Source organism: Pseudopipra pipra, chromosome Z, assembly GCF_036250125.1.
Source record: "Pseudopipra pipra isolate bDixPip1 chromosome Z, bDixPip1.hap1, whole genome shotgun sequence".
In the NCBI taxonomy this organism is placed as follows: domain Eukaryota; kingdom Metazoa; phylum Chordata; class Aves; order Passeriformes; family Pipridae; genus Pseudopipra; species Pseudopipra pipra.
Window position 1 is genome coordinate 21,048,270 of NC_087581.1, and position 27,281 is coordinate 21,075,550.

The 27,281-nt window shown below is 38.1% G+C and overlaps 1 protein-coding gene across 1 annotated transcript; it reads left to right on the top strand.

Annotated features, from left to right (window-relative positions):
- The first annotated feature begins 7,197 nt into the window (after nucleotides 1-7,197).
- On the top strand, nucleotides 7,198-13,037 carry LOC135407358 (zinc finger protein 541-like). Its single transcript, XM_064642333.1, has 9 exons — nucleotides 7,198-7,512; nucleotides 8,732-8,781; nucleotides 8,934-9,073; nucleotides 9,503-9,606; nucleotides 10,179-10,254; nucleotides 10,594-10,682; nucleotides 11,211-11,294; nucleotides 12,137-12,300; nucleotides 12,743-13,037. Exons 1-9 carry the CDS (start codon nucleotides 7,198-7,200, stop codon nucleotides 12,837-12,839), a joined length of 1,119 nt encoding a protein of 372 aa, XP_064498403.1. The 3' UTR covers nucleotides 12,840-13,037.
- The last annotated feature ends 14,244 nt before the right edge of the window (nucleotides 13,038-27,281 follow it).

The following is a 27,281-nucleotide window of genomic DNA, read 5'->3' on the forward strand; positions in this document are numbered from 1 at the left end:
ATGCCACCACAGCTTTAGACAACAAGGGAAATTTTAGGCAGTCACCTGTAGTTTGAAGCTAAGTCTTTGCTATTAAAAACATAATTATTAAATCTAAGTATCTACTGGTGAAATTTGTCTTGCAGATCACCATGCTGCTGGAAAGATATGGTGTGGTGCAGTTATTATGAAGGCTCCAATAGCAGACATGAAGTGAAGCTGATAGAAGGATTCATAAATAAACAATTTAAACATTAAATAGGAACGTTGCAGTGTTGAAGGAAAATTAAGCAGATGTTGGTTTAATAAAAGGAGTGATTCCCAGAAATGAGAGCAATTGGAAGGAGTAGAGATGACAGTAAACCATAAGCTAGGTAACCAGATAACCGTAAGTTAGGTAGCCACATATCCCAGTTTGGGTAGGACAATTTTTTTTTTAAAAGCATACAGTGTTTTTCTTGTTTTTCTCTGCTCAAACATTTTCCTTAGAATTTATTAGGGCAATGACAGATGTGGTCTATCACATGTAATAGGCACATGACCTAAAGCAGAAGGTATGTATCCTATTATATGACAACTCTTTATAAAATAAACCATAGGAACTACAGCTTTCAAAAATCCCTACAGTCTTTTTTTTTTTTGTGAACAAAACAAGCTAACGGCATGTATATAATGTGGGGTTTGTGTTCTCGTTTTCAATGGTTTATGTTCTCATGGGAGTTTTCTGTAGGGTTTCGTAAAGTACGTTCATTTAACAGTTGATTTTTGAAAGATCAGTTGTATCTTACTTGCATACTTAAAAGGTGTGGAGGCACTGAGCAAGCATGGGGACGGACACAGAAAATAGCTCTGGAAGTTTCTGATAGCTACTCATGCCCACAGCTGTAGAGACAGCATAGTTTGAAATGACGGAGATTTATTTCACAAGGGTTCATATAAAAATACCTTTTTTTTTTTAATAAATAACTTATTCTTTTGAATTTGCCCTTTGACATTCATAACAGGTTATTAATCATATCCTTAAAATAAAAAGTCTTGGCAGAACTAAAAAACCCATGCATTCATTAATTTCAGAGGCTTCTTTTCAGAAGGGGTACATTATGGATATGAAAAATTACAGATTTTAGCATGCAGATTAGGCTTTCTCTGAAGTAGAAGAAAAAACATAAACAAAATTTTTATTAAACTTTTGCCTGTTCAGATGTAAAGTCAAATAGAAAAGTAATATATTTAACAGTAAAAATGTAGTAATTGCTTTCTCTTTTCAGTAACAGTAGCTTAGTGCACACTTTTAAGACAAAAAGTATTGTTTCCTCAAAGCACTGCAGATCTCTGGAGGAAAGTATTTCAATATTGATTCCATTTTGTGCTGATTCCTTATTGGGACAGATTTGTTTTAAAAAGTGGGGAGTGGGAGAAAGTAAAGGACGCAGGCATATCACTAAATCTAATTGCTGGAACGAAACAGAACACAGGAACCAGATCAGTCATTTTATTGTGACCCTGGTCTCTTGTTTACAAAAGTCTTGGAATTAAAATCTTTAACATGTTAAGTTACCAAAAGTTAGTTCATTCAATGGTTGAAACAAACCTCACTGGAAATATACCAAAACTGAGGAAAAATCCTATATATCTTTCTGCCTTTGAAAAAAAAATCTGGCTCTCTGAAGCATTGCATAACAGGGAAGCAAACTTGCATTATTAGCTCAAAAGCCTAAAGTTATTCAGGTTACATGATAAGAAAACATGCAATGCATGAGGAAGAATTTTCTTAGTAGAGCCACATCCCTTTATCCCCCATTTAAAACAGATAACTGCTTTTTCTATAGTTTCAAAAGTAAGCAAAGTCAGAACAATACTCCCTATGAAATACCCAAGTATAAATGTGCTATGCCACACTTGAAAATTCAAAGCTCAGAATAACTTAGAAGTTGTAAATGTCAAATCGTCATTTTACTAAACAGAGATCTGAAGTGTTAGGGAGAAAACGTGCAGGTCCTTGTTGAAATACACTGGTCACTGAGAAACTGAATGTTTTCCCAAGGATATTCTTGTTTCAGTCTTTCCATAAGGATGAAACAGATAATAGTGTTAGCATTTATGTGGATAAAGAGTGGTAGGCAGAGTACATACTTAGTGCAGATCTATTAAACTGGGTTGCCAAACAATTTCAAATATTGGATGGTACTATTATTTCCATGTGGTAGAACTGCAGCGCATGCAGAATGCTCTGCTCCAGCTTCTGTTGTCTTAGAAAGAAAAACATTTAGAAGTATGTGTGTACCACTAAAATACTGTGAATCCATGCAAATCAAGTTTTCCCCTCCTTTAATAAAGACTTATGGATTAAAGATTTATGAACCTAAAATAGAAGCCTGAAATAACTGTAAACTTCTTGAACTACTGAAAGTAGTGCTGGAGTGTAGCTCATAACCAGGTATTACAAAGTGCTAAATATTATCCTTTGATAAGTCTCATGGCATTTTTAGCAGAAATTAAGATTTAATTTTTCATCTGCTAGTGCACTATCAATATCCTAGACTGTCAATATCTAGAGACTAGCAGCATAGTTTAAATACTTGAAAGTGGTCACCAAAAGATGGGATAGTAAACTATTATTTTTGTTCAAAAAGCACATTTGCCTTGAAAACCCTAAACTCTTTTCCAAAGCTTTTATGTTAGCCTTTGGTAGGTGTGTCTGGTTTCACAGATGAGATGTCACTTTCATTAAGCTCAGTAAAACAAAAGTCACCAGAAGCTATGTGATCCAATTGGTGTAAAGAAACTAATTTTGAAACATAGTACCAGGTTGTTAAACATCTTTTAGAAAATGTACAGAGAAGTATATTCTCAGACTCAAATCTTGGTGTTCATATTTTTGGATAAAAGCTCTGCCTGTAACTCCAAAGTTCTTATTTTTTTTCATGCTGTATGAGTCAAAAGAAAATCCATGTTTACAGTCAGTGAAAATATGAATAATATAGAACCCAAATGTGATACAGAACATAAAGTGCAAAATTTTGAATCAAGCAGACTGATTTTGCAGAATTTCTATTCAAAAGGGTAATTGCATTGTAAAACATTTCTTCTTTGATTTGCAATATTCACAGTAACAGGTTAAAGAAGTTGTATGCTTTCTACTTCATGCCCACGCCTATGCTGTGAGATGCACTTAACATTTGAGTAATATTTAAAAACCAAACAATACTGTTCCTATTTTTGGAAAAGGATATCTATTGGAGTGTTGCAGAAATGCTGAGAAAACACAGTCAGCAAAATAATATATTTGGTTTTTAATTCAGGTGAAGATTTACGTGAAAAATACAAGAGAGTCAGTATTACATGCACTGAGTAAAAAAAGCACTGCAGTTTCACATAGATGTCCCATCCAAAAGATAAGCTTGTTCAATGATTCTGTCAAGTATTTGCAATGGAACATAAAGTGAAGCAAAAAGTTAGTAATACACAGTCATAGTTGCTCCCTTTCTTATCCACCCTAACAGCTAAAAACCTCAGCAAGGCTTTCATCATCTAGTATCTCATTTATTGTAATAACCTTTCCCTGAATAATCCATTTGTCACTGCTCATATCTTTCCAGAATTCTGTTGCAAAATTCATTTCCATGTCAGTTTTACATGAACTCTCCCTTCTCCAATACATCTGTATAAAGTAGGGCCTGTGTATTTTTACATTTCACATTGATATCTGGGACAACAGTACTAGCAAATTGTATAAAGATTAAAATGTTCCATGAAACGAGTAGTACTGAACTTGTGCTGTCCGGTTAATTTTGATTGCGATCTGCATTAGCTCCTTCTAATCTTTTGCTGTTGGTTCATGCTTGCAATCCATACTTCATAAATTTAGAGACTTTGAATTTTGTCTTTTAAAAGCATAGCATTGAAATAACACAATGCAAAACAATTTCCATTTCCTTTCCATGTTGCAGATTTCCGTATGAAATTTTATAAGGTAATTAGCTTCATCAGCTTGCTTTCTAAGGGATTTTTAATAAATGACTGCTTTTAAAAAATTCCTATCACAGACAGTTATCCTTAAATATAACTATTAAAAATATAATGTTATCTAAGGTTGTATGCCATGAATAAATCCTTACTCTTGTTTCAAGACTTGTGCAATGTTTAATTTGAGCCTGAGTGAAAATATCTTTTTCTTCTATCTCTTTATATGTAAATGTGTGCAAGTATCTATGTATTATATTTATATTGGTTAACTGCATATTGCCCAAAGTGCCCTGTAGTGTGCTTTTAAATTCTACATGTTGTTTTATGCTTGCAAGAGTTGGCAAGTGAATATACTGAATGTTTTGGCCTGAGCTACATTACAGGATTGAGGTCAGTAAGTTCTGTTCTATTAATGTTTCTGAAGAAACATTTCCTCTAGGAATTCTGTGACACCACTGTCCTGATTTGTCCTGCCACAGCATTCTTTCAGTTCTATTTTGTGTATTAACTTACAATTTAACTTTTAGGAATTGTTTAATTATTTTATAGAGTTCTTCAAGATTCTGTGGATTAAGAGAGATTCATGAAAAAGAGATGCTAAAATCCAACTATACATTTAAAGTTCAGGAATTCACTAGGTCATTTCACTGGTAATAATATTTTCACATTTCCAGAGAGTAAGCAATTCCTATTCCATATTTCATTAAGATAGGTCCTCCTTCTTTGGAAATTTAATGCCAAAATATCTAAGCTTATTATCTCTATATTTTTGAAGTCATCTGTCATCCTTTACTGTTTAAGTCAAAATGCTATATCTGTGATTTAGAGTATTTTAATTCATGCCTTCATTGCTGAAAAAAATCTCAACTTTCCTGTAATCCATCCCAACTGTATTATGTATATTATCTGAAGAATGTACCATCCTAAGAATATGACATCCAGTTTCTGCTCCCAATAGCCAAATCCCTCCACCTTATTCTGTGTCCTCACTCAACTACACAAAATGGCTTTCTAATTAAAAAAAGTGGTATTAGAAATGTCCATGTCTTTTTCTTCCATATAATGTTATCGTTTCTAGATTTTTTTACTAGTTTTTTGCTGTGAAATATAGGAATGAAAAATATCACTTCTACCTAATAGCAAGTTCAGTTTTGTAAAAACAAAGACAAGGAATTGGTACGCTAAGGATTCCTGCCCCGGGCTCTCTCTAAATTACATTATGCTCAGAGAAATTTGTAGTAGCTCATATTATCATTACTATTTTATATAATGAAGAAAAAAATTGTAAGGCCTAAGAATGATTTGCAAAGGACCCGAAGTCCTTGGATGGCTGATCCCCCTTTTTTGTGTTATGGTGCATGACACCAGAAACGTTAACACTCAGCAGCTGTTGCTGGAGGCAGTGGGAGATGGAAAATGCCCCCCCAAACACTGAGTGCCTTTCAAGGATGAAACCATGGCTCCACTAGAGATCTCTATCTTTGTGCTGGTGTCAGTTGCACCCTGGCATGCAGGCAACAAAGGTGGGTGGCAATGAAGTTCCTCTGGTATTTTAATGTACAAGGAGTCTGTGAGTTTGGCTTAGCCCACATCTTAACATTATTACTCTTTTACACCCCAAATAAACTCAGATATGCCAAATATACTTACAGTACATGACAGTGATGGACTTGATCCTGCAATAATGGGCCTGGTGAAGGTTCCATGGTCCATAACAAAGTATGGACTGGAATAATAAATGATAAATAATAAATAATAAAATACATAATTTAGTATTGCAATTATTTATTGGCATAATAATTATATGTAACCTGTAAATTCCATAAAGAAAAGTGACATCAGAAGTACCAACAGCTACAACACCAAGGAAAATATTTTGGATTTTACTCAGTAATTTAGCAGATTACAGGACAATGTCTTAATTTATTATTTTAATTATTTCAGCGCTTTCTGATTAAAAACCCTGCAGTTTTCTTTGGTGGCTCTTGCTCTCACAAACACAGCTCATGGCTTCCCTAGAGCAAAGATGACAGCTGATGGTCTTTTGATTGCACTCCACATGGGGAACTACCCAGCTGGCTTCTCTGAAAGCTGCCAGAAGTTTCCCCGTGCCTGATGGAGCCAGTGCCACCTGGATCGAGATTAACCTGCTGCTGGGCGAGGCTGAATTGCAAATGAAGCTGGAAGTACCTCTGGGATAACATATTTAAGAAGGAGGGGAAAAAATGGTGCAACTGCAGCAAGAGAGAGAGAGATTCAGATTTGGTTTTATTTCTCCTTATCCTACTCTGGTTTGATTAGCAATAAATTAAAATAATTTCCCCAGGTTTCTTATCAGGCAGAAAATATCAGAGTTTCACGACTAAGTTTTGGGGATATCTCTTGTCTGGAAAAGATAGAAGAGGAAAAAGCCCCTTCATCACTTGGAGGTTCTTTGCCCTTTCTGGAGCTCTGGGCTTGAAGGGATGTTGCTTTTCCAGCCATTGATTTCTGCAAGAAAAAGATGGGACTTGTAGAGTCTACAAAGTATCTGCTTTGCAGTGGGCCTTTTTTAAGAACTCTACCCACTTAGTTTGCTGGTGTGTGTGCAACACGCTCACTGGGAAGATTTGCTTTTGTCTAATATTAGGCAGGAAAGCAGTAAAATGTGCTGGGTTTGGGAATAATTGGAACCTCAGTATTAAAATTTTAAGGCTATTAATCTAAAAAAATAATTCTCTTAACATTAATCTTTTAGATGAATCCCATAGTGTTTTTAGAGGAACATTAAGCTTCTTCAAAGGAGCTGGCAGAAATAGGAATTCCATATTAAATGTTTCCTATGGAATTACTGGTATTGTGTCCATATGTGTGTATGTTTCTGTCCCCATCAATTCCCCTTAAAAATATCCTGTTTCTCCAAGTTTCAAGGAATGAGTGCTGAGGTGAGAGAACAATTTAGTGACCCAAAGTAGAGATAACTTGCAACATTGTTAGGCACCAGAGAACTTAGAAAGGGAGCAGGATGAATGCTTCCACTTAGAGAGAAAGCTTCAGAATTGATTCTCCACTAAATGACTTGCACCATCTCAGAGCCAGAGGAGACCCAGCTGCAAGAGTTCTTCTAGTTCTCCAGTTCAGGTAATGTGGTATCGTCTCTTTGATGGAGTCAGGATCCTGTGCATGCTCAGCTGGAGGCACTTTACAGAGAAGCACAGAGAGCCTTCCCTGCACTGCTTTCCCCTGTCCAGAGGACTCCCAAGGCATGCCCTGATGGGAAGGTCCTCAAAGCAAACTTGCCATAGAAGAAGTAAAAGAAGCAAAGGTAGCACAACCGTTATTTATCCCCGTTGGGTTCTCTGGGGTTCTGTATGGAATGCTGGGCTTGTGCCCCAGCAACCGTTGTTGTCCCCTGCTCCTGCAGCCGTTGGTGGAACACAAGTGGATCACTGGTGGAGCAGCAGCTGCAGGATCTGGTCCTGGGCTTTCTCTAAACAGCCAGCTCCTAGCCTCAGCCCCGGATCTGGCTTCTGGGTCAACATTCTCATCTCCTCCTGTGCTCCCAGAATTGCTTCAGGGCTGCCAAAGGTAAGAAAATCCTTGTTTGCCCTTAAACTGGTATCAGAAGTGCAGGAGAGTCCAGCTGGCTGTCCCACCAACCACAACAAACATGGTCTATGGTCGCTTTCCCCAGAAAAGGTTATAAATTAAAGTGGGGTCCACCTTCTCTAGGAATAATTATGCCTCCAGTGGAAATGTGGACATTTCAATAGACCAGATAGGGAGATGTCATGGTGCAGTTTCAGATCCTTGTCCAATGATCTGATTATCAGTTCTTGGTACCTCTTTAAGTAGTAAAACTACGTTGTGGTTACCCCAGAACAATCCTATCATTACAGAGGAGTTCAGGAGTTGTGTCAGCAAATACCATTAAGCCCTGACTCTGCCCACAGCTTCCCCAAAGCTTTAGAAAACAGAATTATGTGACTTCTCCTCTGCAATTCCTGTTGTGCATGGGATGCAACCATTTTACTGGGCTTGTCCTCCAATACTGGCTTTGACCCCCCCAAAATGTTCTGGTTTTAATTATTATTATATTTGTATACTTACATAAAATTTAAATTTGTATTTATATTTGTATATAAATTATAGATACATTCTATTTTAATATATGTATATAGACTTTTTATTTTTTACATATATTGAATATCTTTTCTAGATAGATATTTGTATAAATTTCTCCATGTTTTTCAATCCCTGTGGGGCTGGTTCTGCCCCATGGTTAGAGGCAGCTGCAAAATCCCATCCTGAATAGTCCCTCTCAGGAACAGAATCACAGAATCTTCTGAGTTGGAAGGGACCCACAAGGATCATTGAGTCACCCCCCAAAATCACGCCAAGTGCCTGAGAGTATTGTCCAAATGCTTCTTGAGCAGGTGAAGTCAGGCTTGGTGATGTGACCACTTCCCTGAGGAGCCTGTTCCAGTGCCCAACCACCCTCTGGTGAAGAACCTTTTTCTAATATCCAGCCTATAGCTCCCCTGACTCAGCTTCCTTCAGTCCTGTTACTGGTCACTAGAGAGAAGAGATCAGTACCTGCCCCTCCAATTCCCCTCATGGGGAAGCTGCAGACTGCTATAAGGTCTCTCCTCAGAATTTCCAAGTGAAAAACTCAGCAATTACACCAAACTGAGGGGAATTCAGAGAGAATAGATAGTGGTTTGCAACAATGAGGATGAGAAGGAAGTCTACAGGGCAGCGTGGGCAGAATGATTTTTACCTGAAGCATTGTTTTGATCTCTTTCAGGTGGAAAGGAGAGGGAAAATGAAGAGGAAAGCAAGAGTCCGCATTAAGCCGTGAGTTCTGGCATAGTGATTAAAGGACAGCAAATCTGGGGAATGGCAAGGAGGGAACTGCTATTTCACAGTCAAAGTGGGATTGGTTCAAGCCCATGGGTCCATGGGATGTTCTCTTCACCACCTGCCTTTCTCACCTCCACTTCCTTTAGACACATCAATGTTGGCAGCGACTTTCAGGCTGAGCTCCCTGAGCTCCAGGCCAGACCCCCAACTGAGGATGAAGAACATGCATCCCTGGTCTGGAAGCCGTGGGAGGACACTGATTCTGACATGGAAACACATGACAGAGGTATCTGCATGCTTTTTTCCCACCCCTGAGATACTTGGGTTTGAAAACCCCTCATTTTTTGGTAAAAAAGAAGCTTCCTGCATGCTTCGCTGCTCTTCTTGTCTCTCCCATCTTCCCACATTGTAGTATTAGAGGGAAGGAGATTGCTCACTTTTAGTAGACCAGCAAAAAGAACAACTTTTATGCTCAAGGGCATTTGTCACTGGCCAACAACTCCGAAAGAGGGGAGATTTATCCCTACTTACCATTATCAAAGCTGCTTTTAAGAGAGAGACAGCACTTCCTTGGGACAACTCAGACTTTCTTCCTGGCCTTTTCATGTTCGTCAGTCTATCTTCAGCTTTTCTGCTTTCCTTCTCCCTTGTAATGCAACTTTTCCCCTTTCTTTGCCCAAACCTGACTTTCTGTGCGTTTTTAATGTGCTTATAGTGAGAGATCTGCTTGACATGGCCATCTCCAGTGGCATTCCTGGGGCAACAGCTAACCTGGAGCTTGCCCTACACTGCCTGCATGAGGCGCAGGGCAATGTTCCGGTAAGAAGCAGATATTTGGATGGAATGAATAGGGGAATTAATGGACAGAGAATTAATAAGGACTGGGGACTGGGACAGCCTTTGCTGCCTGCTCTTTGAAGAAGGGATTTAAAAAGGAGCACTCGCCATGTGCTGTGTCTCCACGAAGAGGCTCTGCCAGCCCAGGTGCTGCAGCAGGGAAAAGCCCAAAATGGTTCAAGCAGGGGGAAAGCCTCTCCTGGAGGCACTGGTCCCTCAGCTTGCTCCCTTAAAATCTCCTGGGGATCTGTATTCTCTAAGACATTTTGGTGTGGATTGAGGAAAAATTTCCAAAAGCCTCTGTGGGCTGAGGATGCAAGATGAGCAAAATCATTGGGTTGGTGAGGAAAATTATGATATTGGAGAGTAGAATTGAAGGGCTGAGGAGCAAAATGAGGGACTGAGGAGCAAAATCACAAGGTTTTACCAATATAATCAAAATCTTCCTCCAGCAGACTGAATCACTGAAGTGGCAAATTAGCTGAAAGAAAGCATTTACCTTTCTGATTCCTTGTGGTTGGGATGCTAAAGTCTTTTTCTCCTCAATCCTGCAGGAGGCTCTGGAGATGTTCCAGTCAGGGCAGCCTCAGACACCTCAAGGCCATCCCTTGGCTGATTATCATTATGCAGGTAACTGAAGTAGAGCTTGTTCTTTTGCTGACAGATACTGCCATCCACTTAATTGCCATGTCAAGCATTTATTGTTAAAAAAGTAACATGAGAACAAGATCTCGTGTTCCTTGGGGGTAGGGAAAGCAGCAGCATCTACCCTTCGGTTTAAATTGTTTTCTGTGCTTTTTTCCCTGGGGAATGCCTGTTCTTGTCTTCATTGCTTTCCAAAGGAGAGATGTCAATAATTGAATAATGAATGATGCTGATTCCTCTTTGGCTGGAAGTGATCTGTTTTACCAGAGGGATCTGTTTCAAATTGGTAGAGTGATCAATTTACCTGTTGCTTTTCATTGCCAGGCTCTGATACATGGACACCTGATGAGAAGGAGTCATTTCAAATGGCTTTTCACACCTATGGGAAGGATTTTCATCTCATCCAGAAGGAGGTAAAGCCACTGGACATTATTAGCCCTAATGGACAATTACAATGGAATGTTGATTATTTCTGGTACCAAATACCAGAATTCAGTATCTCTCTTCTCAAATACTAGAAGTATTAAAATAATAACAAAATGGTACACTGACTGCCTGTGTGAAAGGTGTGATTCTGCCCTTCCAGCCCTTTTTTCCAAGTTTTTTTGGAACAGGAAGGTTTATTTTCTGTCAGACAGACCTCTCCTGTATGTGTGCTGGCACTTCCATGGCACACTGCAGTGGGATAACCGGAGAGAATGGGGAAAACAAATATCATGCTGGATGGATTTGCTGTTGATCTGGGCCTTAAATGTTTTGCTATATGACATAACACGTTTAACTACATTGCATAATACCTACTTTATTCCCTATGTATTTAATTTTACTTCCTATTCCTCTTGCTCCACTTTTTTACTTGCTATTTCACTCTCTACTCTAATTTTCCTCCAATGCACAGTACAAGATTGCCATTTTAGATTCCTTCTGTTGTCTCACAACAGATTCAAAGTAAGACTGTGGCACAGTGTGTGGAGTACTACTACTCCTGGAAAAAAGAAAGTAGGATTGCTCCCCCTCCTGCTCAGGTGAGTGGGAAAAAAATCAAGAAATGCAAGGAGGGTCAAAAGGTTGGGAAAAGGGGAGAAAACCTGCTGGGAGGGCTTGCGAGATGCCGCTCTGCCAGGAACACATCGCTCCGTGCACTGGGAAAGGCACAGCAGATGCTGCCCAGGGCTTTATTGCATTGCTGCTTTGAAATACTGACTTCTGTTGAATAACTTTGACCCAACAAAGCCACGCCATCACCAAAATGGGCTTTGACTCCTTACAGACTTCTTTCAAGAAGTGCTGGCACCCTCGCTGATTTCAATCAGATCCTTAATTCCCCACTACTTCCTAACATGAGTAATCCTGGTTGTGTTAAACTAGAGGCTGCAGATTTTCAGGGATCTTTCCTAGCATCCCAGCACGCTCCCTAAAAGGAGCTGCTGGTGCTGTCGCTCTGGTGAAACTTTTCTTGCCAGCAAACAGGAATTAGGTTCGCAGAAACAGAGAATATTTTGGGTGGTAGAAACTGGGTAACTGTGTATCTTCAGTAATTTGACTGAATTTTTAACCTGTTCCCTAGACATTTGTGGAGGAAAAAAATATATAAATAGATAATAAGCTGAGAGATATAAATGATAAATGTAGAAGTAGCTATACAGATAATTACATATTTATCCCACCACTTTGGGCAGTAGAAATGAGATGGTTTTTCTTCCAAGCGCTGTGTGTGCTCCCCATCCTTGCAGCCCAATCCAGGCATTTTCTCAGCTCTTTAGCGTTTGGAGGAGTTTGCTTGGGCCGATACATTTTTGTACTGGACACTCTAATTTCCAGCTTTCTGAAAAGAAGGAAAAATTCATAAAGACTCTTTGATTTTCAGACTGTGGGCGGATCAAAGAGGAGCATAAGCCCTCCCAAGGAGGAGAACGGGGAGATGGAGAAGAGAGGCCGAAGAAGGCCCCGCAGCACTGTATGTCCATGCTGCAAATCGCCACAGCCACCCCGCTCAGCAGGAGGCCTGTTTCCGTGTAGGACATGCAAACGGTGTGAAACTTATTCTTCCTTCTGTTAAAAACCTGCTGCTTTAGACTAAAACAGACTGAACTTTTCTAAGGCAGTTGGAGGATCACCTCTCACAGCTGCGTTCAACATTACAACTCACTTTAACCCCAACCAGCTTATTTAAACCTCAGCATTCAGAACTCTTGCTGTGTCCCAACAAGACAGAGTTCATAGAAGTAGGAACAACAAAACTTGGTTTAATGGAGTTAATCAGATTAAAAATATGATGTCCTGAAAAGAAAGAGAAATTTGAAAGAGTTGAAATAACAAAGCTCAGTTTCATGGTGCTTATCAAATTAAGAATATGTCAAATCCCCAAAAGATGGAAATTCTTAAAAATGGAAATCTTGAAGCTTGGTTTAATGATGTTTACTGAATTAAAAATAAAGGAATTCAAAATGCTGCTTTGTTTCCTAACTTGCAGGGTGTTTGAAACAATGAAGGAAAGGAACAGACATGAGAGAAGGCATTACCCACAGAAGGAAGATGAGCCTCACCCCAAGAAGAAAAGACCAAATTAGGGGTTGTCTGGGGCTAGCAAGAGTTAGATGTAAATAAGAGTTGATGTAAATTAGATTGTTTTTAAGGTTTTAGGGTTGAGGTTTTTTCCTGTTTAGTTTATTAGAAAGAGATTTTGATTAGTTACTGTAAGAGGCTTGGTGTTATGTTCTATATTTTATCTTTTTGCTTTTATTAAATCATTAAACCAAAGTTCATTCAATTTTGTCTCTTTGTCTTTATGAAAACATTATCCAAAGTTTGTTATGCTTCCTTGGTGTTGTGAACAGAGCATTTGCCACAAAAAAAGAACCTGGGCATGCACATTCTTCTGCAGGCCCAGCCTCTCGCTCAGCAGGCGGGGTACTGCAAAGGGGGGTCCTCATTACTGCCACTGAAACAATGGTGGGATTTTATCCTTTGATTCGTAGAAATATCAAGTGGGAGTGAAAAGGAAGGCTTTGATTAATTCAATGAATTGGATCTAAATTAGTGGTCTCATCTCATTGTACTTGGAGGGATAAAATGCTTTTTTTTGGTCGTTTTTGTTGCCAAGCCACAAGATTTTCATGGCTTTATTTTATTTCAGTAAATGGATGGATTTGACCACCTTCAAGGTCTTTTCCATCCTGTCTGATTCTATAAAATTAATATCCACATTCAGTACAAAGAAATCAGTAGTTCAGTTTCATTTTCTCTTTGATAAAAAGACCAGCCTCCAGCTCTGGGCCTCAATAAACCTCCTTACCTAATGCAGAGGGGTGCGAACACTATCCTCTAGCTTCTCATAGCTTGTATTTGCAACAAAAAAAGCATCAAAGTCACTTTTTTATCTAGCCCAGTGCATGGGGGGTGCATGGCAAAGTTTTTGGTAGTGGAGAGTGGGGGAATGGAGTGCAGGATGAGGGAGGGGGAACTACTAGTCTGGCTCTGACAGGCTTCCAGGAGCTTCCTGGTGTCTGATGGAGCCAATGCAGGTGGGCATTTCAGAGTCTATAAAGTACTTGCTTTGCAGTGGGCATTTTTTAGGAACTGTACCCACTTAGTTTGCTGTTGTGTGTGCAACAAGCAGGCAGGGAAGGAAGTGGGAGTTGCTTTTGTCTAATATTAGGCAAGAAAGCACTAAAACCTGCTGGAGTTTGGCATATTTGGAACTTAAGTATTAAAACAAATTTTAAGGCTATTACTGTGAAAAGGTAATTCTTGTAATGTTAGTCTCTTAGATGAATTCCACAGTGTTTTTAGAGGAACATCTAGCTTCTTCAAGGGAGGTGCCAGTAACACATAGGAATTCTGCATTAGGTGTTTAAAGGTACATGATTGCTTTAGAGCAATTGACTTTCCCATAAATTTCTATTCTCCATGTTTTTAAGAGTTTGGGTGGATTAGGTATTGTTTTGATACAATTTTTGTTATCAAGATTGGTATTACTGTGATCTGCTCTTTATATTAATGTGTAACTTCTCTCTGCTCCAAACAAAAGCTTGCCCTAAAACCCAGCTAGATTTAAATAATAGCAAGAGAAGAGTTTTAATATCTTTTCTTATATATTCTTTATATCTTTCAGGTAGCAATTTTATTACATTTTAAAGCTTTTCTGTTGCAACCATGAGAGACAATATTTAAGATAGGTATTTTCATGGGCCTATTTTCATCTGACAGTTGAGATTAATTTAATTCCTATTAAACCCTGATTTCTGTTGCTTCATAATTCTTCCTGTTTTCATACCTCTTCTTCAACTAAATAATTGTTTAAATAAAAAAATTCTATATTAGTTATTTACTTAGAACAACAAAAATACAAATCAGATGGCTCCACATACAAAGTGACAAATGAAGCAATGAAAGCCATAGCATCCAATAGTAATTATAATAAGTGGCTTAGCTAAAAATTTGTAAAATGAGTATCTCATCACTCATTTTGACTTGCCTGTCTTATTTAGATGGAGATGTCTCACAGCTTTGCTGTAATTTAGCTTTAATAACATCCCTGTTAAGTAGATGCCTGTTGAACAGACAAGCATTACTTAAATAATGACACTTCAGAAGTGAATTAACTTTCTCCTTTGCAATTAAGTAGCTGTTCATCACCATTCATCAGCTTACTAAATCATCTTTCAGTATCTTCATTATTAAGTACTAGCCACCCACAGTGTAGGCCATACAGTAACTCCTTTCCAGGACTAGGTTTGAGTCCTTTACATACTGATGGTCCTGGAAAGAAGAGGATAACTACTCAAAAATCTCAGGATAAATGACTTTTAAGGTTATGAAGAACAAAGGCATTTACTTGGCTGACACAGTAATAAAATGCTAGGTTATTATAATAGTGACTTGTATATAGAACTGCTTTACTCAAATTGCATACACATCTACAAGCTCCATATTCTGCCCCAGATTTGTTAGATTCAGATCAAGAGAGAATAGGACAAAAAGTGTATGATGCTTTCTTCATATCTTCTATGAAGATATTACACTAACAGTAAATGTCTGTTTTCTAAAACATAAAAATCACAGAATTACAGTTGTCAAAGGTCAGCTAATGACTTCAGTGACTTAGATTTCCCATGGGCCATAAATCTTTATCTGGTTAATCCAGTTTTGAGCCAAACAAGTGGAATTTAAACCAAACAACTGGAGTCTGTTGAAGAAAATAAGCACATAGTCCTCATCTGTAAATATGTTGGCTTTTTTTTTTTTTTTTTGTTCCAGTAACTAGCCACTTTAATTTTATGGATAGGCAGCTTATTTTGTATTTTATGGCTTTAATTTCAATTCATCACTATTGTGCATACCTTAGGTGACTTCATTCTTTATTAAGTTTTATTTTCCCCCGATGAGATACAGGCACATCCTAAAAAAAGGCACCTTTCATCTCTCTTTTGGTTATCCCAGTAAAATTGAACTGATAAAGTTCTAAGTTTCTGTAACGCTTTCTCTTTTTTTCAAGTTGCGAAAAAGTTGTTTTCAGTCTCTTTCGTATCTTTTCTTGTTCACAGAATTACATAGGATAGTAAAGGTTGGATGAGGCCACTGGTGGTTATCTAGTCCGATCTCCTTGCTCAAGCAGGGTCTCCTAGAACAACCGTACTAAGGAATGTGCAGACAGCTTTTGAATATCTCTGGAGAAGGTGTCTCCACAACCTCTCTGGGCAATCTGTTGTAATGCACGGTCACCCGGACAGTAAAGAAATTCTTCCTCAACTTCCTGTGTTCCAGTTTCTGCCCATTGCCTCTTGTCCCAGTCAGGGACTCAGCATCACTGAGAACAGCTTGGCTATACAAAAAATGTCCTCTTGACAGACTCCTATCAGATACTTGTATACATTGAGGAGTCTCCTCTCAGTCATTTCCTCTCGAGGCTGAACAGGCCCAGTTCCCTCAGCCTTTCCTCATAAAAGAGATGCTCCAGTCCCCTCATCACCTTCACAGCCCTCTGTTGGACCCACTCCAGTAGCTCCATGTCTCTCTTGTTCTGAGGAGCCCAGAACTGGATACAGCACGCCAGGTGAAGCCTCACCTGTGATGCCAGCCCAGCTGATGCTAAAGAAAAAACCTCAGGAGCAGCGAGGGTGAGATAAGGAAAGGGTTTAATTTGTGCCAAGGCATAGATGTTACAGGACGCGCACACCGGCTGTGCCTGAGATGTTACATTTTATAATACTATCTGTCCAATCCCAAGTGGTTCCACTTCATTACTTTTGCTCTGGTCCGCCCTGGGCCCACCCCCTGGGAATTGGGTCTGGGGACCTTTTGGGACCACCTCTTCATCACCATCACCATCTTCAGAGCACAAAGGGTACGCAGTCACCCAGTTCTTGTCTGTGTTCTGTTGTTCAGGCCAAGATATGAGTGTTCTCCAAACAGCCTAGGCCTTGCCTTGACAAAAGACTAAACATTTCTACTGAATTCAGGGGTAGGATTGATGTGGGGTGCATGGAATGGGGTAAGAGTGTTGAGGAATGTGTAAACTACTTGTGCTACAGGGTGAGGGATAAGGACTGCTGCTTCTAAAATCTACTTTTACCACTTATAAAACTTATAAAGCTTACAAAATCAGAAAAATAAGAAACTAAAAGGGTCTTAAAGGCATCACCTGGGCTGAGTAGAGGGTCAGGATCAGCTCTCTCGACCTGCTAGCAATGCTAAGCTATTACTAATGCTTAAAATAATTAATTAAATAAAAAAATACAGTATTTTTACAGAACTGAAAATGATAGTCCTGTACTACTTCTTTTAACTACTTTCTTGAAATGCAGCCTAAGACTCCACAGAAATTATAAATTTCAAACTAGTTATGTAACAAATTATTTGACTTCTTTTTTTTTTTCCCTTGGTCATGGGACTAGAACACTTTCCAGTATGTTTGCCTGCCTTTCTTCCTCTTGTTTTCAAGGCTTATGAAAGGTACAGTGACTGCATATCCATGACAGATGGTCAAATAATACATATTGTGAGCGGAAAGTTGACTTACATCTCCAAAACCTTGCCTGGTTTTTGATTTCTTCTTGGACGGGATTCATTTGACTAAATGAACATGTCTTACCAGTATTTTACAACGTATTTCTCAACATCTGATCTATTTATCAAATACACCATCTACACTTAACAGCAAGCAATAGAAATAGAATTAGACACAGAAATAATAGAAATAGTGTGTGATACAACTGACCAAGCATAGATATCTATTTTAGAACAAAATTCTTTGGTGTCCAGTAATAAATCCTATTCCTTGTGTAGATTCCTGTTCCATCTTGAGTGTCATTGATACCTTTGGTTTCTCTGCCATTCTAACAAGAAGTATTGGGTGATGACTGATAGGCTTCTTCTAGAACAGTTTATGAATCTTCCAGGATAGCAAAGGAAATCTGCAAATATACCTTAATTTTAAAAATTATACCTCTCTTCAATTTTTATGTCTTTTTGCTGGTGGTAAGCTCTGTTTCACATCAATAGAACCAAAATTGCAGCTGTCTCAGGAACAGCTTTTCTTTTTAATATTTGTTATTTGGTAGCTGTCTGTTTTGATGCAAAACTGTTTCCAAAATCATGGTCATTTGGCACACACTTCTGTGCCTGGAGCACCTTTCTGGATTTCAAATCAGTTAGTATATTTCTAAAAGTTTAGCCAGGCTGTGGAAAGAATATCTGTTTGTTAGTTCCTTGCTATTCAAATACAAATATGAAAATTATGTTCATATAATCTAATCAATGAAAATATTTTTTTTTTCTGAATCATACAGTGCCTATTGTTTTTCAGGATTTGCAATAGGGAGATACTCAGTTAAGGTGGTAGGAGTAGCAATAGTCTTCTTATTAAATAGAGATATATTTTTCGAAAGCTAGCTTTTGTTCATAAAGAGATTAGTTATTATATGCATTTATATGAAGCAAATTACTACATATCTCTGATAATTTTAAGATAAATGAAAGCAAGAAACAAGGAAACAATTTACTAGGCAATCTGCAAAATAGAATTGTTAACAATTAAGTAAGAAGAGCAAAATATCCTCTATTTCTGATTTTAGGCAACATGTTAAATGTGATCCTGCCACTTACCGAACTGTGCACAATTAGCTATAAAAGCTTGGACAATAGGATTGAAATTCCATCTTTTTGCAAGTAGGACAATGTAATGCTTAAGCATAATTTAGAAGCAGTGCACTGCAGTACGGCAGTCCTGGAAGAGCAGCAATGAGCTTCATCCTCCAAAAAACACATCTGAAAATTTTAGATTAGTGCAAGTCAAATGGATGGATGGAAGAGACAGGTAGATTTAAATATGTGGCAAAATGGGGCCATTTAAGTTCTTGCAAAACATAACCAGCTCCTCAAATTTTGTGCCTTCTGACAGCAAAGAGAGCAATGTTCATTTCAATCACAGATTTAGAGTTTGTGTATTAAAATTAATAACCAAAACTTCTGGGTGATTTTTACTGTCCCAGATAAAGTGGCTAAAATAGTTTAGCTAACTGATTCCACCCTTTTGTAATCATGTTTCTAGGATAATCTAAATTTGTGCTATTAACTGTAAGAAGAGGGGTTTTTTACGGCAGGCTCATTAGCTCTAACCTCAATTTAGTTACCATTTTAATACCAAAAAGGGATGTCCAGTAAACATTGAGAAATTTCTAGAAACTTAGCTCTGAACTAAATAACCATCAATATTAGCAGTTGGGCTGTTGCCAAAAATCTTAACAAACCTCATTTTGATAATAGTTTCATTCTCCCTGTGCAAAATGGCCTAAATTATTCTTTTGGTAATTTTCCCATATCCAGGTATCCATCACCTCTCCTCAAATGAAAGCTGCAATTTCAGTAATCCTCTCCAGTTACATATAAAAAGCCTATAGCACTTCCCAGCTGGATCTGGTAAGCACAAACTAGGAGGTTTTCAGGCCCTCAACTAAGTTCAGCTATACTCAGCTTTTTTCCATACATTGTTATTCTAAAACATGAAAAGGTGTAAACTGCATAGCATTAAATTTCACACACCTAGTTTTAAGGTACCAGATGCTGAGTTTGAAGTAGCTATCACAGTTTATCATCCCATTATTTTCCACTATTTCTACAAGCTCCATTTACCTTCTTGTCTGGTAAATTTTGGGTACTCAAACAGGAAACCCAATTCAGCTCAAACTTACCTGGTTTTGTAACTTCACTGTGCTTCAGTTTCTTGCGCAACTCATTATTTTTTGTATTTATCACATAAGTATATTGCAAACTATTTGCTTCACAAACAATAATCGCATATCATAGGCATGCCCATATATTCAAAAGCTAGTCTTTGTGTTCATAAGATGTAGTTTATTTATTGTTCATATGATGTAGTTTACATTTATTTTATATACTACCGTATTATGGCATATGACTCAGCCTTCCAGTAGGCTGCTCTTGCTTTATGTACTAAAGAACCAGGATGCCAGGTGTGCTCCAAACCTTGTTACTAAGAATGTGTCAAGTGGGTCAGTCAGGATGCAAAGCCAAAAAAAGGGAACCACTGCAAAACTCTCTGTGGCATCTGATCTGCCTGAAATACACATTGCAGCAGAACTGCAGGCCAGCTGCTTTTGGCTTCTTACTGCCTGGGGCACAGGACAGAGAATCTCTGTGGTTTCCCTGCATGAAACAGTCTGTAACAGCCTGGCTGACATGAGAAGCAGTTCATTCAAAGTCACACTGAGTTCCTGCAGGCAGGACTGGTTTTCCTTAGAATGGACTCTTACCTACCAAATCTGTAATCAGTCTATGCTGATGGAGGTTTCTGGAAACACCCTGAAGCAAGCAGTGATAGCCCTCTACTTTTTAAGCCCATCTTGTTCTGTTTTTTTCTGCTTAAATTCCAGAAATATTAACACTGCATTAACAGAACCTATTTGGATTGTTCATCTTAAGGGTTTCTTAAGAATGAAGTTAATTCGGAAGTACAAAACTGCATTAGATGCGGTTTTCTTCAGTTATTTTTCCGCAACTGGTTTTCTTTGACATGGAAAATGCTATATGTGTATGAAGAAAGTAATTAAATTAACATAACCTAGTGTTATAATGTTCATGCTCTCACTGATGTGAAACAGTAAGATAAAATTTCAGGGATTTCTGAAGTATTGCCAAATACACTACTTCAAATCAATTATTTTTCACTTTCAACTTTAACAACCTGTTAGAATACAGTGAATGACTGTCAACCAATGAATGTTACAAGGCCCAATAAAAAGCTAATCTTTTTTTTTGGTTGGTTGGTATTTTGCAGTGCATGAGACGGCAATTATAAATCATCTGCTGTAGCAGGGATTATGTACTTACAGCATCAAACCTATGAGCAAAATTGAACTGATACAATTTAGCACAAAAACATCTGAAGAAAGTGAGTGTACTGGATAGAAGAATCTGCACTGGTCAGTTTTCACAATGAACACATTGTCACAAAATAATTGCATAAGCTCATGATCTAAACACCGGAAAGCTCCACCACAGAAAAGTTAGGATTGTCACAGAAAACAGAATAAACAAACTTCTGCATAGGATAAGAACTAAGGGTAAGTCCACGGGATTTCAGAAAATTAATGGCAAGTAATTAATTAAAATTTCAGTTTTAGTTTTTACATTGGATACTGTGAGTCTGTGTAAGACACAGGCCTGTGAAAAAGTACATTTAAAGCCTACACTGCTGCCTTTTAAAGAAACAAATATCATATTTAGGTGACTATGAGAAGATTAAAGTACAGGTAATATTTTGAAAATAATGGTTGACTTAGGTCAATATGTAAAGCAATGCTCATGTTTGCATTAATACAAAAATCTTTTAAATCTAATAATCCTTCTTCTCTGTAGCAGTTAACCAGTGTGTGTGGAACCCTATGGAAAATAAATAAAGGTAGTGCGCTGCTCTTTCTCTATGATATTTAGGAACAGAAAAGTTCTCACAACGTTAAAAGTGTAAATATTCTATTGGACTCAAGTAGTTCCTCCCTATGACTTCTTATTAAAAAAAAACCAACTAAACAATAAAATGTAAACATAATACAATTTAAAACTTAATAGTGTTGAGGATGCAGATACTCTTGGCTTTTAGTCAGGTTGGCTTTTTAATCTGGGCTTTTTAAGGTGCTTAGGTTGCAGCGAGTAAGAAATAACTAATGAAACAGTCCCAACCTATGCAGAAAGTTACTAGAGTCAGCACAGGTCAGGTGAATGCCAGTGACACACACTCTCAGTCTGCCACAAAATCAGCTTCACTGTGTGTAATCTGGTCTCACAATTGCATGTAAGTGCATATAACAATATTTTTGTCCAGAGAGCAAAATATAAACAAGACAGTGCATCCCCTCTGAAACCCTGGCAAAAGAAATAACCATGGTAATCCATTATATATAAATGCACGGCCACTTCCATTCTCCCCATTACATCTTTGCAATTAATCTCATTTTTTGCAAATGTATTCCTACATAAAAGACAGAAGAGGAAATTAACAGCTCCTGACTATCCTTTATCCTTAAGTATAACAGCTGATTAATAATGTTGAGTATCTGATGAAAGTTTCATGTGAAAACGTCTACCTCTTGTGCCCAAAGTTGGAACTGCGACAGACAAGACGATTTTCATTAACCATTACAGAACAAAACTTAACATATTATTATTATCTCCTGTTGGTACTGATTCACAGTATAATATAGTTCTTCATACTGTAAGGATAATGTGGATCTTTGGACAGTCTTTTTCTGCCTTACAAATCAGGGCTCAGTGAGGGGCAGGGTCTCGCAGTGGAGAAGGCCAGGCCAGGAAATCAGCTCATGTAAAAAACGTTTCAAAAGCACTGATTTCTAATGCTAATAAGTTAAATTAAACGCCAAAGGTAAGTTTACTTCAAAAATCTCAAGTTAACTTCATGTGTAAAAAAGTGCCTGATGAATATGAATTTTTATTTTGCTGCTAGGAGGCTTAGAAAATAATTTATATGGGTATGAAAGATGTAAATGATATCAAAATCTTTAGAGAATCAGATTTGGTGTCTTTAGCCTATGTGTTATGGAGATAATGGAAAGGTTTGCTATTGTGTATTCCTCCAACTCTTCTTGTAAAACAGTATTTTGTAGGTAATTTATTTCTGATTTACCATTTTCTGTTCAATGCAGTTTTCATACTATTTTTCCCCTTAATGATTTAGAAAAGATTTTCCTGTACTGCTTCCATGTCATAGTCTCAACTAAAAGAACATCAGAAAGACCAGAGTTGGTCAGAACAAGAGGTCATCTCTTAGTCTCCTGTCTCCAAAGAGGAGACTTTTGAGACTTCCGGAGACTTACTCTGTGTTTGGTATAAAATCTTCATATGGTAAGTTGAGTGCCACTCAGAGAAACCAAAAAAGGGCAAACAATGTACAGAAAGAAATGAAGAGCAGTATTGATAAAAGTTCAAAGTATTGGAGAAGGGATGCACTTAGGCAGCCAAACTATTGAGTTCCTATGTAGCTTAAAACTTAAATCCGTTGCTGTTTCAGAAAGCCTGAAAGTCCATCTCCATTTAGAAGTCTTTTGCTGGTGTACTGTCTTCTGGTGTTTGTAACTGCCTACACCTTAAAATGAGAGTGCCTGAATTTAGACACTTTAATTCATTGGCAAGAACTTGGGTAAAAGTAGCCTGCTTTCATAATTACTAATTCTGCTTAAATTAATTTTTGCTGAAAAATATGTAAGTCCTCATCTTTTTTGAAAATCAAGCACTTATAGAATGATAGAATCATTAAGGCTGGAAAAGACCTCCAAGATCATCAAGTCCAACCTTTAATCAAACACTACCATGCCAAGTAAACCACAGCACTAAGTGCCACATCCAGTCATTTCATGAACACCTCCAGGGATGGTGACTCCACTACATCCCTGGGCAGCCCATTCCAATGCTTAACAACTCTTTCAGTGAAGAAATTCTTCCTAATGTCCAATCTGAACCTCCCTGGTGCAGCTTGAGGCCATTTCCTCTCATCCTGTCACTTGTTGACTGGGAAAAGAGGCCGACACACACTTGGCGTCAACCTCCTTTCACGTAGTTGTAGTGATAAGGTCTCTCTTGAGCCTTCTTTTCTCCAGGCTAAATAACCCCAGCTCCCTCAGTCATACCTCATAGGACTTACTCTCTAGACCTTTCACCAGCTCTGTCACCAGTCCCTGGACTTGCTCCAGCACCTCCAGCCTTTCTTGAATTGAGAGGCCCGGAACTGAACATAGGATTCGAGGTGTGGCCTCACCAGTGCTGAGCACAGAGGGACAATCACTTCCCTGGTCCTGCTTGCCATGCTATTTCTGATACAGTCCACAGTGCCCTTGGCCTGCTTGGCCACCTGGGCACACTGCTGGCTCTTGTTCAGCCACTGTCAAACAGCACTCCCAGGTCCTTTTTTCCTGAGCAACTTTCCAGCCACTCCTCTCCCTGCCTACAGCACTGCCTGGGGTTGTTGTGACCCAAGGGCAGGACCCAGCAATTTGCCTTGTTGAACCTCATACCATTGGCCTCAGCCCATGGATCCAGCCTGTCCAGATCCCTCTGCAGGGCCTCTGTACCCTACTGCAGATCAATACTCCCACCCAGCCTGGTGTCACCTGCAAACTGACTGCAGGTACACTCCATCCCCTCATCTAGATCATCAATGAAGATACTAAACAGGACTGGCCCCTATACTGAGCCCCGGGAAACACCACTGGTGACTAGCTTCCAACTGGATGTAACTCCATTCACCACCACTCTCTGGGCACGACCATCCAGGCAGGTTTCTACTCAGAAAAGAGTGCACCTGTCCAAGCCATGTGCTGCCAGCTTCTGCGTGAGAATACCGGGAGACAGTACCAAAAGCTTTACTGAAGTCCAGGTAGCTACACCCACTGTTTTTCCCTCATGGACGAAGAAGATCTCCTGGTCATAGGCCCCAAACGTGCCAGAGTTCAAGAAGTGTTTGGACAATGGTCTCAGGCACATAGTAGAATTTTGGGGTTGTCCTGTGCGGGGACAGGAATTGGACTCAATGATCCTTCTGGGTCCCTTCCAACTCAGAATAAAAGGAGATCAGGTCAAACAGGACCTGCCTTTCGTAAACTCATGGTAAAATGCAGAAAAAAGCCAGAAAGCTTCAAGCCGTCAGAATAAGCAAGTGTGAATGGGAATATAGAAAGAGACTGACTGAATATAGAAAGAGAACTTCCAGGGCTGAAAGAGTGGCTTGGAAACTGTGCAGAAGGAAACTGTAATTTGCCAGTCATTGTCTCTCTGTTTTCAGGGAATTGGACTTTGTATACTAAGCTGCATTGAAGAAACGCTTTTCTCAAAACAGAGAATGTCCTGGTACAGTTGCTCCTTTTGTACAACACTGATCATTACTTTGACTTTGCTTATCCAATCCATTTCTTCTTCTAATAGAATAAGCATGACAAGTCTTGACTGCTGTGCAGCAACTCAGACCAGTAACAAGCAACTGTCTTTCTCTGATGAACAACCAGTAAAAGAGGGTAATGGAAATGCAGCTGTCTTCTTTCACTAGTATTTCATGACTCAGTCACTAACAATAAAAAGAAGGAAGAAATGCAGACATTAAAAGCCACAGAAGCAGAATTTTGTGATGAGAATGGTGTCAGGTTTGCATGACATCCTGGCAAATCTTTAAATGCTTTATTAAGGTTTGAAAGGAAGTAGGTCTAGGACCTCTGTTATTCATAGATGTTAACTGCTTGTGTGATGTTTGAATAATATTCCTATCTTCAAAGACACTATTTCATTTTCAATGAACTTTTGTAGAAAAGCTTTTCTCATATGATTTCAGTTATGGAACAAACAGGCATAGAAGGCAAAAGGGAATTTTGCCTCTTCAGTGTCATTTTACTTCATATTTCTTTAATAGGAAAATGAATGACTGAGGTAGCTTGAAGTATACTTGGATTGTAGTTCATTGCTTAAAAAACATGAATTTTTGTGTAAGTTGTATTTGCTGTTTTGACTCAAGTGATTAGAGGGAGTGAACTGCTTTGTGGAGCACTGGGTCTAATAAGCAGGACCAAAGCATTACAATTGAAGGACTAGACAACTAGCAATCTGGGACTTGGTGTCTCTGAGAGCAAAATAGATGGGTCATCCTAGCTATATCAGCTCAAGTGCATTTTAAGGATAGCCATAATAGCCCTATAAATATCTAGCATTTTTTAAAGACTCATGACAATGGTTTGGAAGGAGTGAACACAAATTTTCTTTCACAACTTCAAAGGCAGAAATGTCAAGCAAGACCTGGGGGGATAAATAAGATCAAAAATAAAGGATAGTTTTGTTTTTCTCTCAAATAAAAGAGGAAGCCTCACTAAAGTTTCAACTTTTGTGATCAGAAGGGGAATGTGCAGCCTGACTTTCCTCATATGTGTCATTCTTCAAATACAGATGGGGTAGGCTGATATGTTCCCTTCTCTTGGAAAACAGAAATTGAAAGGTATCATGACTTTAGTTCCCACTCTAACAGACTAGAAGTCTTTTGCAGAAGTTGAACCATGCCATTAGATAATATATGTGCTAATTTTTTCATGCTCCACATAGTTTTCCATTTTTCAGCTGCTGAACTCTGTTATAAAATAAGGGGAATATCTACACATTTCTCTAGCTGCAATAGAAATAGTGAACTGAAATATATCAGATTAATTGTACCTCCAAAGGTCTATCTAGCCCCACGTACTTGTAAGTATTACCAGTATCAGAACAAGGAGAGTACATAATGATATTTCTCTGTAATGAACTTGTGGTTCAGGAACTTCCTGAGCCAGAGATGTTATTATTGTATTTAATAATATTTTCTTTCATGAATTTGTCTTCTTGTTCTTTGAACTCATGGAGACTTTTGCATCTACAATATTTCATGCAAAAACCCCCATATTCAGTTGTGCTGTAGGAAAAATATCCCTTTATTTCAGACCTACAATACCAGTTTCATTTGATGGTGCCTAGCAGATGAGATAATGAGTCATGTTCTCTGTGCAATTCATGACTTTATAGATATAGATCATAAACCAGACTGATCTCTATCAAATGTCTATTTTCTAGGCAACAGAGCTCAAGTCTATTCAGGTCTTTCCTTCTCATATATAAGTAATTCTTTATCTTGACCTTTCTGTAATATTTCAAGTTTTGTTAAATACATCATGAGATGTGTTGAACAGGGCCAATTATAAATGTTCTATATTTAAATGAAGCCTATGTTATAAAAAAGGGTTGTGAATTCACATTCAAAATAGCTTTAACAACAAGAGTTTATAAATGTGTATTATATTTCCTTTATTTTAGTCCTTAAAATAAGAAATGAAAAAATTCTACTTTTCTTACATACTTTTAAGGAAGTTCCTTCTTAGAAGTATGAAAAAAATGCACTTTACAGTGACTCAGTGGAACTAAAAAGAATAAATATCAGACATACAGTTGATTTAAAATGATTTAAAATGTATTGTAACCATATGAACATAACTATAAATAACATTAATTTTAATATTAAAGATAATTAAAACAAATATAATTATCAATTTAATAATAATTTAGAATCAGAAAGTTTATAAAAATAATTTTAAAATCAGAATTTTCATAAAAATTAATATAAATTCTCTTTCCTTTGAATTTCCTACATTTCTTTTGAGAAATAGGACCTCTTATCTGAGAGATACCAGTTAATCTTAGGAAAATCCCTTCAGATTATTTACCTAAATAAGTGAGTTAACATTAGAATCGCACTTGTAGGGTGTTGAGAAACCCTTATCTTATTCCAAGACAAGACAGAGATATTGTTCAACGAGAACATACATTTCCATGGCCTTCGGAGTTCCAGATTAGGAGAGGTCTGATCTGACTGGAAGGGGACTCTCTGGCAAAAAAAGGCTGAGTTGTTTTTTTTTTTCCCTTGTCTGAAATTATTTTCTGTGTATCCAGTACTATTTCCAAGATCTTATTTCAACTTG